General features: G+C 51.5%; 2 protein-coding genes across 6 annotated transcripts in view; one reads left to right on the forward strand and one right to left on the reverse strand.

The window, feature by feature from the left end:
* The window catches only part of LOC127597923 (voltage-dependent calcium channel subunit alpha-2/delta-4-like), a 24,684-nt gene extending 10,708 nt beyond the window's left edge, over positions 1-13,976 (reverse strand). The window contains exons 1-29 of one of the 2 annotated variants that reach the window (XM_052061298.1): positions 13,340-13,976; positions 11,555-11,636; positions 10,620-10,736; positions 10,386-10,445; positions 9,759-9,921; positions 9,535-9,666; positions 8,852-8,912; positions 8,466-8,616; positions 8,322-8,396; positions 8,158-8,247; positions 7,958-8,071; positions 7,772-7,850; positions 7,056-7,189; positions 6,885-6,902; positions 6,665-6,742; positions 6,417-6,497; positions 6,258-6,332; positions 6,050-6,136; positions 5,891-5,962; positions 5,378-5,439; positions 5,030-5,097; positions 4,882-4,927; positions 4,597-4,694; positions 4,430-4,520; positions 4,263-4,355; positions 4,049-4,170; positions 3,880-3,948; positions 476-537; positions 19-33 (exon numbers count right to left, since the gene is read on the reverse strand). In XM_052061298.1, coding sequence (XP_051917258.1) covers positions 19-33; positions 476-537; positions 3,880-3,948; positions 4,049-4,170; positions 4,263-4,355; positions 4,430-4,520; positions 4,597-4,694; positions 4,882-4,927; positions 5,030-5,097; positions 5,378-5,439; positions 5,891-5,962; positions 6,050-6,136; positions 6,258-6,332; positions 6,417-6,497; positions 6,665-6,742; positions 6,885-6,902; positions 7,056-7,189; positions 7,772-7,850; positions 7,958-8,071; positions 8,158-8,247; positions 8,322-8,396; positions 8,466-8,616; positions 8,852-8,912; positions 9,535-9,666; positions 9,759-9,921; positions 10,386-10,445; positions 10,620-10,736; positions 11,555-11,636; positions 13,340-13,428 — 2,484 coding nt within the window. In that variant the 5' untranslated portion in view covers positions 13,429-13,976. The remainder of the gene's footprint in view (positions 1-18; positions 34-475; positions 538-3,879; positions 3,949-4,048; positions 4,171-4,262; positions 4,356-4,429; positions 4,521-4,596; positions 4,695-4,881; positions 4,928-5,029; positions 5,098-5,377; positions 5,440-5,890; positions 5,963-6,049; positions 6,137-6,257; positions 6,333-6,416; positions 6,498-6,664; positions 6,743-6,884; positions 6,903-7,055; positions 7,190-7,771; positions 7,851-7,957; positions 8,072-8,157; positions 8,248-8,321; positions 8,397-8,465; positions 8,617-8,851; positions 8,913-9,534; positions 9,667-9,758; positions 9,922-10,385; positions 10,446-10,619; positions 10,737-11,554; positions 11,637-13,339) is intronic. The other variant, XM_052061297.1, reaches the window with a different exon arrangement.
* LOC127597930 (leucine-rich repeat and transmembrane domain-containing protein 2-like) lies at positions 566-3,293 on the forward strand. Of its 4 annotated transcripts, none has more exons than XM_052061311.1 (4): positions 566-896; positions 1,765-1,843; positions 1,921-2,577; positions 2,746-3,293. In XM_052061311.1, exons 2-4 carry the CDS (start codon positions 1,798-1,800, stop codon positions 3,228-3,230), a joined length of 1,188 nt encoding a protein of 395 aa, XP_051917271.1. In that variant the 5' UTR covers positions 566-896; positions 1,765-1,797; the 3' UTR covers positions 3,231-3,293. The 4 variants fall into 4 exon arrangements, with proteins under 4 accessions (XP_051917271.1, XP_051917272.1, XP_051917268.1 ...); XM_052061312.1 differs by having other exon boundaries at positions 566-875; XM_052061308.1 differs by having other exon boundaries at positions 1,765-2,577.
* Positions 13,977-14,865: the final 889 nt, after the last annotated feature.

Here is a 14,865-nt window from a genome sequence, read left to right on the forward strand (position 1 = left end):
AAAAAAGGAAACACTCACGTCTGTGTCGCTTGGCTAATAAAAAAAGAGACAAAAAATCGTCAGAAATGCATTATGCTTTCTTATACTTTACTTTGGTGAACGATGTGCTACTTGTGAAGTACCACTGTGTGCCTCGGGGGGCAGCACTGAGACTTGGCATTCAATTGAAGTCTTCACAGTAACACAGACAATTGAAAATGACATTTCAAATTAAATTGAATTTAAAAAAAAACTTTTTTGTACGTCAATGCACCAAACAAATGTCTTTTCGACATGCCAATTGAAATGCATGGGGTGTGGGCGGGGGAGGGTCTCTTTATTCTTTTATTTTAAACCACCAAATTCTTCAACAATTTGGAGGTTCACTTTGTAAGTGCACACTGCCACCTTTTGGCTCGGAGGAAAATATTAAGGAAAATATTAAGAAGCTGTCGGTGTGTGTGTGTGTGTGTGTGTGTGTCTAGTGTGTAGTCACCTGCTTGGTAATGGCCCAGAAAGTCTTCTCCAGTAAGTCCAAGGACATCTGGAGGCCCACGGCTAAAAATAGAACACACAGACACCCCCCCCCCCCTTTTAATTCTGGACTCCACATTAATGGCAGCTGTGTGGCAGCAGATGGCATCTCTCTGCCTGTCGCTTTCTTTTTCACATGATGCTGCGTGTGTGTGTGGGGGGGGGGGGCAGCTGAGAGAGCAGTTATGATGATGATGAAGGTGATGACGAAAAGGATGAGGAGGAGGAGCATCCGGGGACAAAGTGCGGTTGCGTTTCAGCTGCAGCAGCAAGTGGCTCAAGACCGGAGAGCAGTCGCCGAGCTCGGAGCTCCTCGACGGACTCGTACGGCCAAGCGGCCGATGGAGACTTTCAGATTGGAGGTTCGAGCTCTTCACAGCATGGTGAGTGCATGTTTGGGATGCTTTGGCGTGTGTCATGACGTCTGTCCGGGGGGGGGGGTGCGGAGGGTGGGCCCAAAGGGGGCGCTGGGGCGTCCGCTTCACGGCACCCCAAGTTTGAGGACAAGCCCAGGGAACGCACGCGCGCCATTAGGCTTTTAATTTGGGGTCAGGCTTTCAGAGTAGGAGAAGGAATTCAAAGCCGGGTTTCAAACTCGGGTTTGCGTTTCAAAGTAGGGGGCGCTGTTTCACAGGAAGTCGGGTTAAAAGGAAGGTTTTAGACCACTCGTGCCATCTGAAGCGGACTGGCACTTTGCAGACGTTTTGGTTATATTGCGAGGACCTTGATGGCGGCGGTCCCCCCCAACCCCCTCGCGGGCAGCCGTGATGGACCCTTTGTGGGGGGCTGACAAAGCAAGACGACAGAGCCACAAAACAAAGAGCTCGGGGCAGCGTCTGAAATGGTCCCGCTTCAAAATGGAACGAAAAAGCAAGAAAGTCCGGCGCGGGTTTTATTTATCTTCCCCCCCCCCCCCTATAATGTAATGCTTTTAATCGTCCATCCGTCCGTCCGTCTGTCGGTCGCAGATTTTTGTCCAGCACTTTATCCTCACTCAGTTGAACTCAAGCTTCCCAGGGATTATCCCATTAATTTCAGGATTAGCGCCGCCAATTTAGTATCGGCTCTCACTGAAAGGGCAACGATGCTAGCATTAGCATGTAGCGTTTGGACCAAAGACGAGCACGTAGCATGGCAATTCATTTCAAGGCTGTGTCCGGACCTCCGGTCAATTAAACCTAGTTGGACTTGTCGGACCCGGCGGGATTCTTCATACGGGGTTCTTTAAGTCTGGTCGTGTGTGCTCCACAGGATGTTGCGCTCAACCGGACCCTGGTATGATCTATGGGGCGGCTGGACCGGCGCCGAAGAAACGTCCGGGAGCTTCTTGGTGCATCTTCTCTCATCTTGAATCCTTTGAGCGCTTTTTAGCGCTTTCGGCACGGAAGGTTTTTGTTTACTTCTCAGATGGTGCCGTCATGCCAGCCTCGGTCCTGCTTCTGGCGCTCCTGCTCGGCTCGGGGCGCTGCTGTCCCGGCGCGTGCACCTGCGACGGGAACACCAGCGACTGCTCGGGAGTGGACCCGAGCAACTTGATGCCCCTCCTGTCTCAGCTGGATCGGGACTGCGTGACCTTGCGCCTCGTCCGGAACAACCTCTCCACCCTGGCGTCCGTTGACTTGACCAACCTCACCGGCCTGGAGGTCCTGGATATTTCCCAGAACCGGTTCTCCAGTCTGCCGTCAGGAGCCTTCTCAAATCTGGCTGGCCTGCGTTGGCTCAACTTGTCCGCGAACCTTCTCGGAGCGCACGTGTCCGCCGCCGCGGACGACGGGACCGGGGAGGTGGAGCGGGGCCTGAACGGGGAGGTCTTCCGGGGTTTGTGGTGGCTCCGGGGTCTGGACCTGTCTTCCAACGGCCTCCCCTGGCTGCCTACGGGCCTGCTGGACGGACTCCGGAGGCTGTCGTGGTTGTCGCTGGCCAGGAACCGTCTGGCCGTCCTGGAGAGGGTCACCTTTGAGCCTCTGACGGGACTCAAGCAGCTCGTCCTGGCCGGGAACCCCTGGGAATGCGACTGCAAGATGAGGGGCTTCAAACACTGGATGGAGTGGTTGGTCTACCGAGGTAAGCCTCGGGTCTCGTCAAGTCGAGTGGTCTCAAACGTTTCGGGTCTGCCACCGGCGTAGTCCGCCTCTTGGCATCTCGGGCTGGTTCTGGTTAATTGGTGCTTGGATTCGATTTAAAGCGCCGTTGTAGAAGGTCCCACCGACGTCATTTTTTTCTTCTTCTCAGATGGTCTGGTCGACGCCGTGACTTGCAGTCTACCGAGAAACTTGTCGGGCCGGGACATCCGCCGGGTGCCGGCTGAGATGTTCGCCGGCTGCACGCGGAGCGCCGCCGGGGACTCCGTCACCAGGGAGTCGGCGTCGGGAGATCCGGTCCGCCCCCTGTGCCCGCCGGGCCGCCTCGGCGGGGCGGACGAGTGCGTCCGGCCGCGCCACCGTCCGCTCAGCGTTCGGCGGGCTCACGCTACGCAGATCGTGGCGGGCGTGGTGTGCGGGACCGTGTGTGTCATGATGGCGGCGGCGGCCGCCTACGGTTGCGTCTACGCCTCGCTCATGGCGCGCTACCAGAGGCACCTGAAGAACCGCGGTCAGCCGCTCATGGCGCCGTCCGGATCGGACGGCGACCCGGAAGACGGGCCGCCGCCGCCGCCGCAGGAGGCGCCGCCCAAAGAGGCCGGCGTGGTGCACGGGTACCGCATCAGCAGCTTCTGATTTCCTCGACATCGTCATCATGACTCAACTGTCCAGGTGGCTGAATAAAAATCCCAAGATGGCCATTCAGGAGCGTTTGAGTCATCACTCCAGCCTTCGGGTAAACCGTGTCGGCCGCACCTTAAAAATGTTTCAGAGGGATCCGGGAGTAGGGATTGGCTTTATTTTCTGGAATCCCACGCGGCGATTAAGAAGTAGCCAATGATTGAACAATTCCTCACACATTGAGCATCTCCCCTCGGAATCCTGCACCTGCTGCTACGAAGACACGCTCAACCTGCAGCGACACTGCCGCCTACAGCCCACATTGAGCTACTACAGCGTCTCTGACGACCAGCGAGCACAAACATGCGCTGCCTAAATTCTCCGTTGCTGTCCTGCGGGAAGAAATCGTCACGAACGGCGTCCTCAATGAAAACCGCTTTGTCCCAACGGTTTTTTCTTCAACCGGTCCAGGTTTTAAATCGTTGACTTTAGTCTGTACAGGGTTCAAGTCATGTCATGTATGAATGAGCTTCGAGTCTTTCCCCGGGCTGACTTTGGGGGTCACTCCGGACCACCGAATCGTGGTCCAACACAAGGCAAGTCAACAACACAGAAACAACCCCCCCCCCACCCCCAAAACAAGCTTTGAAGAGGGAGAACTGACCTCCAGCCATGGCCGTCTTGCCTTGCGCAGATACGGTGACCGACGTGGTGCCGACGATGTACTTGGCGCCTGCAAAAGACAAGAAAACAACACGTGGAACAACATGACAAGAAGATGACTAGCGCGTAGCGACGCGACCGGGACGAGAACCACACGGCGAGAAAGTGACCTTTGTCGCTGACGGGGTAGTAGAAGAAGCTTCCCGGCGGGTTCTCCGCCGCCAGTCGGTACCACAGTGGGAAGTGGTCCACCGTGAAGAGGTTGGCCTTGTCCGAGGGGGTCAGGAACTTTCTGGGGCGTGAAAAAAAACACACGCGGGGTCACGCGGGGTCACGCAGCGCCTGACGCGAGCGGCCGCGTGGCGACGGGACGCCCGTTCTGACTTTGCCACACGTGTCTCCGCGCCGGCGTATCTCATGATCCTCATCAGGCCTGCGCGCGTGCCCAGGAAGGCCGCCTCCATGCCGGGCTCCACCCTGTTGGCACACGCCCGCGTTAGCATCCGGCTAACCGGCGCGTTTTTTTTGTTTTCGGGGACTTTGTCAGCGACCTGTCGTCCAGCGCGACGGCGTTCCAGTAAGCCTCCATGGGCGCCGTCACCACCGCGTCAAACAAAGTTTGCTGCAGCAGAAGCTCGTCGCCTTGGCGACAACGCACGGACACATGACGATATTTCACGGGATGGCGAAGGCGACGCCGGCACGGTGGCCAACTTACACTCCAAGTCGGGCTCCTTGCCCAGCAGGTAGCGAATGGCCGCCTGCAGCTGCGAGTACTTGCGGTGAGCGGGGTCGATGTCCGTCTCGCAGTACGTCCTGCGACACCAGTTGACGGCAAAATGTCAGTAGCGTTCCTTTTTTGCGCCTTGAGTCGCTCCGATAACAGTCAGAGCGCCCACGCTAGCAAGAAAGCTAACGGCACAAATTGAATTTGAGAATGTTGAAATGAACACACTTTCGAGAAGAACTGATGGAATTAATTCAAGAAATACGGCAGTCGTACCACTCGGACGCGATGCTGAGGTCGGGGGAGGTCAGGTCATGAAGCCCTGTGAAGCCGGGTGCAAAGGTCAAAGTTCAGCAGGAGAGCAAAGCTTGACCAAAAGCAAGGTGAGCTGAGCTCAACTGCTGCAGTGAGGAGTCCAGCCTACCTTCTTCCACAGAGACGTTTCCCAGGAACATGAGCTGCCCGTGACCTCGGGTCAACACCATGCCAAAGCTGCACACACACGCACACACACACACACACACACACACACACACACACACACACACACACACACACACACACACAGAGATCTGCTGCCTAAGTCACAACACACTAAGCAACTTTTTAATTATGTACAGTACGCGCTACTGTCAGTCTGCATGTGTTGCTCCATTTTTGGTGTTCTCTATAGCCATACCTTAAACTGTAAGCTATTGAGTGTAGAGCACCAAAGAAGAGGCTAACTTTGAAGCCTTAAAGGCTAACAACACTGCATGATAAATGATCTTACCTGAAGGGAGTGTCGTCAATGTTTGTGTAGAAATATTCGTTGACCAGGAAAAGAGGTCTCCTCTGTTCATGTCGGACACAACAACAAATTGGATAGTTACGAGAGTTATCCGGGGAAAAAAAAATCCCCAAAACCTAAATTGACAAAACAAATGCTGAGAAATCAATGTGATCAAGTCGACGCGCTGAGAACGTGGCAACACAAGATGGCCGCCAGTGGACTCGCTTCTCGCTACGGGAGTTCTTCTCAAATAAATAATAATAATAATTTTTTTTTGCCAGATTAGAAGAAAGTGTAATTGCACATCCACTGCAGTAGGTGGCAGTGGCGCTGTCACGGAATATAAACAATGATCATAAAATTATTCAGCAAATTTATAATTATTTTTTGTCTTGATTTCTTGACTGTTAATGACGATACAATGTTATTCCAAAGTGTACTTTTTCGATAATATTCGAGAAATATTCTCTAAATGAAGAGCACTGCGCAAAGGCGAGTCCCCCATAGACTCACCCCGTTCTCCACCGAGGCGCGGATCTTCAGCGTGTGCCTTCCCGTCTCGCCCCTCACCATGGCCGTCCGCAGCTGGACGCGAACGCAAAAGACGGCACGCGGTCAATCGGCGACGGCGTCCGTTCCCGGCGGGAACGGCACTCGCCCGCCGCGGTTTACCGTCTCGTCGGCGTCCTCCCACTCCACCTCGGACAGATCCACGCTGTTGTAGTTGGGCTTGGGCTTCAGCTTCTTGCCGTCCTTGTACTGAAAACGCATTCGCATTATTACTTCGGGATTTTGAAAAATGCTTTTGTCTGTGGGAAAAAAAAATACATCAATTTAACGTGAATGATTTCCAGAAGCGGATTGGGTCCGGTGAGGTTACCAGAGGTCGGAGGTCAGGGTGCGCCAGGATGTAGCCGTTGTTGGTGACGAGGAAGGCGTAGCCGTGAGCGCCCAGCTGAGAGGACGACCAGGATGCCGATGTTAGCAAGAATGACGTGGGGATGAGTAAAAGGACGCGCGGGTGCGCAAGTGGACCCACCATGTAGCGGGGCGCCAGCCTCATCACCTCCATGAGGGGAACGTCGGTGCCCACCACGCCCAGAAGGATCCCGTGCGACAGCTGCGCGCACACAATGCTGCACTTTCAGGATTTCAAACTCTTAACTCTCATCCGAAATGCAATTTTGAGACCGCCAAACCAAGTCTGAGAACTGAATGTGAAACCGCGGCCTAAGCCAAAACCCTAATCCTCATTTAAAACCCTATTTTGAATCAAATTCCACTGACCGTCTCCTTCTTCTTGCTGAAGACCGGCATGGCCACCGATGTCATCAGCAGCAGACTTTGCGCCTTGGTGCTGAAAAGCTGACACAAGGACGACCACAATCGTTAAAAACCGCAACTGCGCTCGCTGCGCCGCGTCGGACGCTTGGACGGCGGGCTAGCGCTAGCAAAGCGCGGATGAGCGCGATGGCTTACACACACAAAGCCATGAAAGCACGATTACCTCGTCGGTATTGGGAAGCTGACGGCGGGGCCGTCCACAGTTAGATGAAGAGGACGAAGACGGTGAGGAATGGAGGTGAAAAAAAACCCACAAAAAAACGGCATCACGATGAAGATGAAGAGGACGAAGGCGGTGCCCAGAGGAACGCCTTGAGGGGCTTCGGGCTCTCACCACGGTGTCCATGTAGGCTTCGGTCCAGATGATGTCGTGGTCGTGGTTGATGACCATGGGCCGACTCAGCACGTGCAGGTACTCCATCACGTTCTCCTGCACGTCGGCCAGCGTCGACACGTGCGTGTAGTAGCCTGGACACCCGCGCACACGCGGCTCAGATTCAACACCTTCAAGCCGGACTTGCGACTGGAGAAACCCCGCGGCAGATTCTGAACTTATTTCCAGGTACCGTTATTTGTGACGGATGCCGATACCGGCCGTGAACTAAATTCCACATATCAATTGGATTTCTTTATTTTTAAAAACTGTATTTTGCATTTTGTGGCACGTTTTTCGGACTTTAAGGGTACATAATTCCGTCGTATCGAACGGGATTTGCTTGACTTGGACTGTGCCATCTGGCGTTGAAATTGAAATCATTACAAGTCCAAATGAAATGAATGCAGTCGTTGACATCGAACCTTAATTGTGTACCAAACCTTCGGCGGGCCGAATTAAAAAGACCAACGGGCCGGATTTGGCCCGCATGCCGTAGTTTGATTTAAACAAACCAACTAATGACACAATGACCAACAGGTGTGCAGCTGCAGGCGGAGGCCTACAGTACCACCTGTTGGCCACAAACAGAACCACGACAAAGTCAATATTTGTCCTGGTAGAGAAGTGACGGGACGAAAGGCGGACGCAAGAGCAAAGGTCAAGAGCCTTTTGACCTTTGTTGTTGCAGGCGATCCACTTGGTGTTTTGGGCGAACGTCATCTCTCGGCCAATCAAGTATGTGAAGACGCGCACCTGCAAAAGAGGAAACGAGACGGACTGTTTTTTTTTTTTTTTTTTTTTTGCGAGCGAGCCGCGGGGGGGGGGTGGGTGGGGGGGGCTCGGGGAGGCTCCGCGCTCACCCTGCGCTCAGGCCAGTTGAACTCCTCAAAGACCGACTCAAAGTCCTCCATGGCGCCGTCCGTGATTAGCATGATGGCCTGGTTGCACATGCTGCCCTGACCCAAAACACGAGCCTGCGCAGGCACAGGCACGCGCACCGTTAGCGCTCATTGCGACACGTTGGCGTGTGACGTCGAAGCCACGCCCCCCCCCCCACAACCTCATTGAGAATCTTGAAGGATTCTTTCATGGCGTTCTTGAGCTTTGCTTCTCCTTTGACGTGAAGCTCCTCCACCAGCAACTTGAAATGCTGACGGGCGCCGTGGGCGGATTCATCGGTGGATGTGCGGGTGAGTTTGCCTTTTTGCGTGAGCGAGACCTTACCTCCCTGTTGTCCAGGTCAGCTTGGACCAAAGTTCCTTTGAAGCAGGGCTCCACGTAGCGCACGTAATCCGTGTACTACACACACACAAACACACACATTAGGCTGATGGTGTGCGTGCGCAGGCGCAGGCGCGGCTGTCTCACGGCGATGACGTTGACAAAATCGTTCTCTCCCAGCGTGTCGAGGATGGTGTTGATGGTGTGCTTGGCGATGGTCATCTTCAAGCCCTTCATGCTGCCGCTGATGTCCACCATGATGATGATGTCCTTGGGCGACGTGGCCGCCTGGATGTACCTGAGGCGACACGCGACGCAAGCCGAAATCACTCGCAGATGCCAACGTGCCCCCACTGTGGCAGCAAAGCGCTAGTTTTGCCTAAATGAAACTCCTCAAGGCATTTCAGCACGGTTCCATGGCACGAACCGGCAGCTAGCCGCGACTTCTTGTCCGAATGAAATTCCTCAAATCACATCAACATCGTTCCTCGGCAATCGTTTGCTGCCACAACATGTCGGCAAAAAAAAATTACCAGTTCCGGTTCCTGCAGTCGAAGGTGGCCACGCCGTTGCTGTCCGGCGTCCATTTGATGCCTGAAACAACAAGCGCATTGGAAAGAATTCAGTCCTGCAATAAATGCATTCAATATTTTAGTGCACAAATCTGTTATGAATAATTGCCCCCCCAGCCCTTAAAAAAAAAAAAAAAAATACAAAATAAGAATTAATTCTTATAATACACCCTGGGTTCTTTTGAGCATGATTTTTTTTCCTAAAAAAAAAATGACAGGTTTATTTTCATATAATTAATTTTCTGATTATATCCACATGAAAAAAGTCCGAATCAACTCTTAAGACCGGAATTTATTTTTAAAATCAAGCACTTTATTTTTAATTACTTTAAATATTAATTAATTAATTAATTAATACTTTAAATAATTTTTTAATAATTCATTTTTGCATTTATTTACGTTTTTGAATTTTTTGTTTATGATGAGTGATTTTCTTTTTCCAGAATACTTACTTTTTTTGTACATATTCATTTTTGTTGTATTAATTTTATCCGTTTGCAGCATTTTTTTTTTTTTTTTACTTCATCTTTGAATGACCAGGCCTATTTTCTCCACACACACACACACACACACACAAAAGCTCTTGAGTGCAGAGGATACATGCATGTGGCGCATGCAGCGGACACAAAGAGTCGGTGCCTGACCAGGGTAGATCCGGAAGAAACCGGCGGAGCTGCCGAAGTACTGCCAGGTCAGCGTGGGGTCCTTGAGAAAGTTTCCCACAAAGACGTCGTTGAGGGCCTCCGAATTGTAGACGGCGTTGAGGATGTTGGGGTCTGCCAGCCAACCAGCCAACCGGACAAACGTGAGAAAAAAAAAAAAGCAAGCGAGGGCGGCGTTTTCTCACCCAGCCGCGGGAAAAGCAGACCTTTGTTGTAGACGTTGGTGGGCACCTGGACGGTGCTCTGCTGGGTGTTGACGGGCAACTTGTTGAAGTGCTCGTTCTCCTCCAGCGGGAACTCGCCGCCCAGCTCCACGGAGTTGCCGTCCTCGTCCACCGTGTTGATAAGCATCGAGTTGTAGTAGTCAAACTGAGAGACGGGGAAAATCGGCGAAACGCTTCAATCTCCACTTCGATCCTGGCGTCTCGTTAAACAACATGGAGGCCTGTTTTACTGCCCCTTCTCCAGTCTCTCGCCCCCCCGCTCTCCCGCTTGAAGAGTGGGCGAGGTGCCCAAGACTGAATCCGAGAATATACTTGACTTGACCCGAATCATTTGCTTGTGAAGCCAGCGATCGGGTTCGATTCCTTCATGGACACTGCATGTTCTCCCCGTGCCCACGTGGGTTTTCTGCTGGTACTCCATTCCCTCCCACCTTGCAAAAGCGTGCACGGCAGGTCGATGGACACTCTAAATGGCTGCGATTGGCTGGCGACCAGTTCAGGGTGCCCCCCCCCCCCCCCCGCATCCCCACCGACTCCCCTCTGCTGCCCGTTGGGATCAAGCATTTTTAGATAACGGATGCTTGGATGCATATATAAGCACACACGCACCTCTAAGGAAGCGTTGAAATCGTGGTAGAGGTCAGCATCTTCCGCCGACTCGGCAAGCCTCTGAAAGGCAAAAAGCGTTGAGATTAGAAAATAGAAAACATTTGTTTTATGTTTACTTTGGTGTCTGGTCAATTGTAACCGTTGATAACAAATGGAATCAACTCCGCGGCTCTTTTGAAGGTCTGCCGTCATTGACTGAAGTGCTGTGTATGAAATATTTTTAAAAAAAAGCACCTTGACAGACTTCATTTTGCTGCCCAGCATGCGTTCAATCTGGTCCGCGTAATCCTTGACCAGATCGTTTCCGTCCACCTCAACCACCTTGATGATGGACTCCACGTCCTTTAGTTTCTGATCACACGCACACACAAACACAATCTCTGAAATCTGAAAATCAGAAATGCCACATTGTCCATCTTGGTATGTTTGGCGACTCTCACTGACTGGCTGAGCTGTATTTTCAAATCTATTCTTGGATTTCTCTCGACAAAGTTTGAGATGATATCACATTTAACAAAACAAATGTAAGTGCAACGTGTCGACAGCAAAGCAGAAATACCCAAGTCGCTGTATTTTGTACGGGCAGTAAGTGTTCGGGCCACCTGAGCCGCAGGGCGGCTAACAAACGGCGCCAGCTAGCCGGCTAACAAACGGCGCCAGCTAGCCGGCTAATAAACGGCGCCAGCTAGCCGGCAAACAAACGGCGCCAGCTAGCCGGCAAACAAACGGCGCCAGCTAGCCGGCAAACAAACGGCGCCAGCTAGCCGGCAAACAAACGGCGCCAGCTAGCCGGCTAATAAACGGCGCCAGCTAGCCGGCTAACAAACGGCGCCAGCTAGCCGGCTAACAAACGGCGCCAGCTAGCCGGCTAACAAACGGCGCCAGCTAGCCGGCTAACAAACGGCGCTAGCTAGCCGAGACTACCTGAGATGCACTTGCTAGCACGGAGCTAAACAAAGCGCGCTAACCCGCTTTAGTGAGGCTATTTGTGTCATGAAAGATTCGTGTCACTTTTTTTTGGAGCTTGGTGATTTTAGCTACTCTAATCTGATCTGGAGTCAGCCTAGTCACATGACGTTGAGTCATCGGGTCACTTTCTCACCTTCGCCAGATCAAAGTGGCCATCACAGGTCAACAACAACAACAACAAAAGGGAGCTCAAAATGTACCTTTTGGAGAAGTAGCGATCCCGAATACTTGGTGGAAAGCTCTCGAAGCCGTGATGAGAAAATGGACGCCCACTGCTGCACACTGTCAAATATATTACACAACAAACATATTATGCAACTCTCTTGCACCATTCTCGAGCCCTGGGGGCATTTTGGAACCATTCTAAACATTCTTAAACAATTTGACAATTCTGTGGGACACTTTGTGACATTGTGTGCATTATAGAACACTGCGGGACATTTTATAAATCCTCCGCAACATTCTGTGATCATTCAAGAACACGATCTAACGTTCTGGAAGCATTTTAGAACGTGGTGAGGGGTGGGGGGGGGGGGCATTGTGAAATATATGTCAGCAGCCAAAATTGCAAGCGAGCCCCAGAGCTCAGGACTGCGGTTGGTGGGCGCGCTAACGCAGATTAACCAGATTAGCAGGTTGAGTGGACAAAATGGCAGACGGACAAGAGGCAGCTAAATATGCGGGACAGTTGGAGGCTGCCAAATCCTGGCCATTGACTGAGCGGGCCGGCAAGGGAACGCGTGTCTTCATTTGAACAGAGATTCTTGATATACGATGAATGCCATCACCCTCGAGGCACTTTGACTGACAACGAAATGTTAGCTAAATGATGGACCTTCGGGTGAGGTCTCACAAGGACCCTCAAAGATCCGTCCGGACCACAACCAGTTTGATCTCGTTTCATTCATTCACAGCTGAAAGTCCAACAACCTCGATCAGAACTAGTTTACACCTGTTTCACTAACTTATATGGGCTCAGGTTAGGACGTCAATCATCCACAGAAGAAACTTAAGGTCTAGATCAGTCCGAGTTTGAACCGGTCTCATACATTCCCAGTCAAAGTGTGAATCTCGAGATCAGAACCACTTTCAACGGGCTTCGTTCGCTCTCAGTAGAAATGTGATCATCCAGATCAGATCCAATTTAAACTGGTTTCACTCATTCATTAGAGAAGCACGAAGATCCGGATCAGCGCAGGTTCAAAGGCACGAAGGAATATCTCGATCCGAACCACATAGCAGTCGTTTCACTCGTTCGCAGCGGTAACGTTAGGATCCAGATCAGAAACAGTTTGAACCCTGTTCCCTCAGTCTGAGCCAAAGCGTGGATATCTGGATCAGAACAGGTTTCACTCATTCGCAGCGAAACCATGACGATCCAGATCAGAGTCATCCATTCAATCGCAGTGGAAACGGTAAGACTGACCTCAAAACCAATCCAAACCTTGTTTAGTCACAGTGGCTTTAAAACCAGGATTAGGATTTCAATCCTCCGCAGTGGAAAGGAAAGATCTAGACTGCAACCGGTTTGGAACATTTATTGACTACACACAATCTGGGCTTCATCGCTTACAGCAGGAACGAGGGTCCAAGTCAAAACCACTAGCAATCTGTTCTTGTCAAGTCCAACCACAGAGGTCTAGCTCAGAGCCAGTTTAAAACATTATCTGGACCGCATCCAGTTTGAACCTGTTTTCGTTCTTTTGCTGCACCAACTCGAGACCTCAATTTCACACCATACGTTTGTTTTTCTGCTTGATTAAAAATAGTCGTCAGGTACACAGTAGGTTTGGAGTCAAGATTTGGATTTCATTCATCCACAGTAGAAACATAAAGATCTAGAATCTAGATCCCTTTCCAGGAGGGTTAAGGTCAGGATGAGGATTTCATCCACAGTGTAAACGCAAAGATCTCCACCGGTGGGGACCTGCTTCATTCAGCCACAGTTGGGTTTTAGGATAGGGTAGAAGACAAACAACGCTCACGTCTCTGGCGGTATCTTCAGCTGAGCTTGAACGCCGATCCACAGCAGGAAGAATCCCGCAACTCGCTGCAGTTTGGACCCGCTCTTCATCCTGCTTCCTGACTCACTCGGGGAAGACCACGCGGCTTTCGTCGGGAGGACTTGAAGAGGACGGACGACGCCTCCTCACGAGGGCTCCGGCTTGTTTCTCCTCATCAAGTTTTTGCTTCTTCAGGGTCCTCATCAAGGCTCATTGCCATCCTCCTCGAGGCCCGCAACCCTCGTCCCCGGGTGGTTCCAACGTCCAACTGGGTCTGATAGTTGCTTCGAAAGCCGCTGCGTCCCGGCTACCTGCTGACCCGGTTGTCGATTCTCGTTTGGGAACTGTTCGTAGCCCCGAGGCACACCCAACACCGATTAGAGGTCGTTCCCTGCTACTGCTTCTTCTTCCGGGTTCTTCCAGGTTCTACCTCACGACATCAGCCGGCGGCCCAGCCAGCGAGAGGGCGGTGTCCCGCTGGAGATTTTGCAACAGCTCGTCCAATTTGCCACATAATCCATTTGGATTAAAAAGCCCTCCTCCGCGGTGGGAAAGCGGCGAGGGGGCAGGCAGGACGAGACAGGACGGCGGCGCCTCATTGGACAGACGCTCCCTTTCATGTAAGAGGATTACACACGCACGCATGCACGCACACACCTGCGTATGTAACGGCTGTTAATTTGTTAGATGTCCCCCCCCCCCCCCCCACACACACACACATCAGAAAATACATGCACACACACTTTTGCGTTTAGTTGTGCAAACATCTAAACACAAATGGAAATCCAAAACCACTTTTTTGTTGTTGTTGTTGTTGATGTCCTCACAGGCATCTTTCCACTTAGAGAACTTCCTCAAACCAAATGCAACCACACAGCAGGGGTGCATGTCAAAGAAACTTGTCATTGCTGGACTAAGAGCGGCCCCCGGGGATGAACGTGGCAACTGCGGCCACGACCTTTCTGTTAAAATGACAATGAAATGAAATATATTTGAATGTCGCGGCCTTGAGTGGTTTAGGCTCGATTCACCGCTTGTGTTAGCCTCGGTTGTGCTAAATCACGCGTGGTGTTCCACAGGGGCTCATTCTCACTGTATTTGCCACTTTTATATTTAGTTCTGTTTTTGTGCTTTCTAACGTCATTGTTCTTAATTCATTTGTTTTGTGATTTGTTTTTGCGTGAATTATTTTTACTCGAGTGCGGATGTGGACAAGATGCTCGTTTAGCCTCTGAGAAAAAAAAATTGTGATCGATTAGTTACGTCTGCTAAAAAAAAAACCGGAAGCGGGAACTTCCGGCATCGGCACAAATGCTTCAATCTCGCTCGAACTGCTGGATCAGAAACTTCTGCATTCGAATGGTCATTGATCTCTCTCTTATCCAGGTATGAAAATGAGTGTTCTAGTGAAGAAGCGTTAAGTAATTGTCAGTAAAAAGCTCATTTTGATTGCTTCGGAGGCTGTAAAATTCGTGCCTAAAGCCCATATATCACTTGCCAGTTTAAAC

The sequence above is a fragment of the Hippocampus zosterae genome, chromosome 3 (genome assembly GCF_025434085.1).
Source record: "Hippocampus zosterae strain Florida chromosome 3, ASM2543408v3, whole genome shotgun sequence".
Lineage (NCBI taxonomy): Eukaryota > Metazoa > Chordata > Actinopteri > Syngnathiformes > Syngnathidae > Hippocampus > Hippocampus zosterae.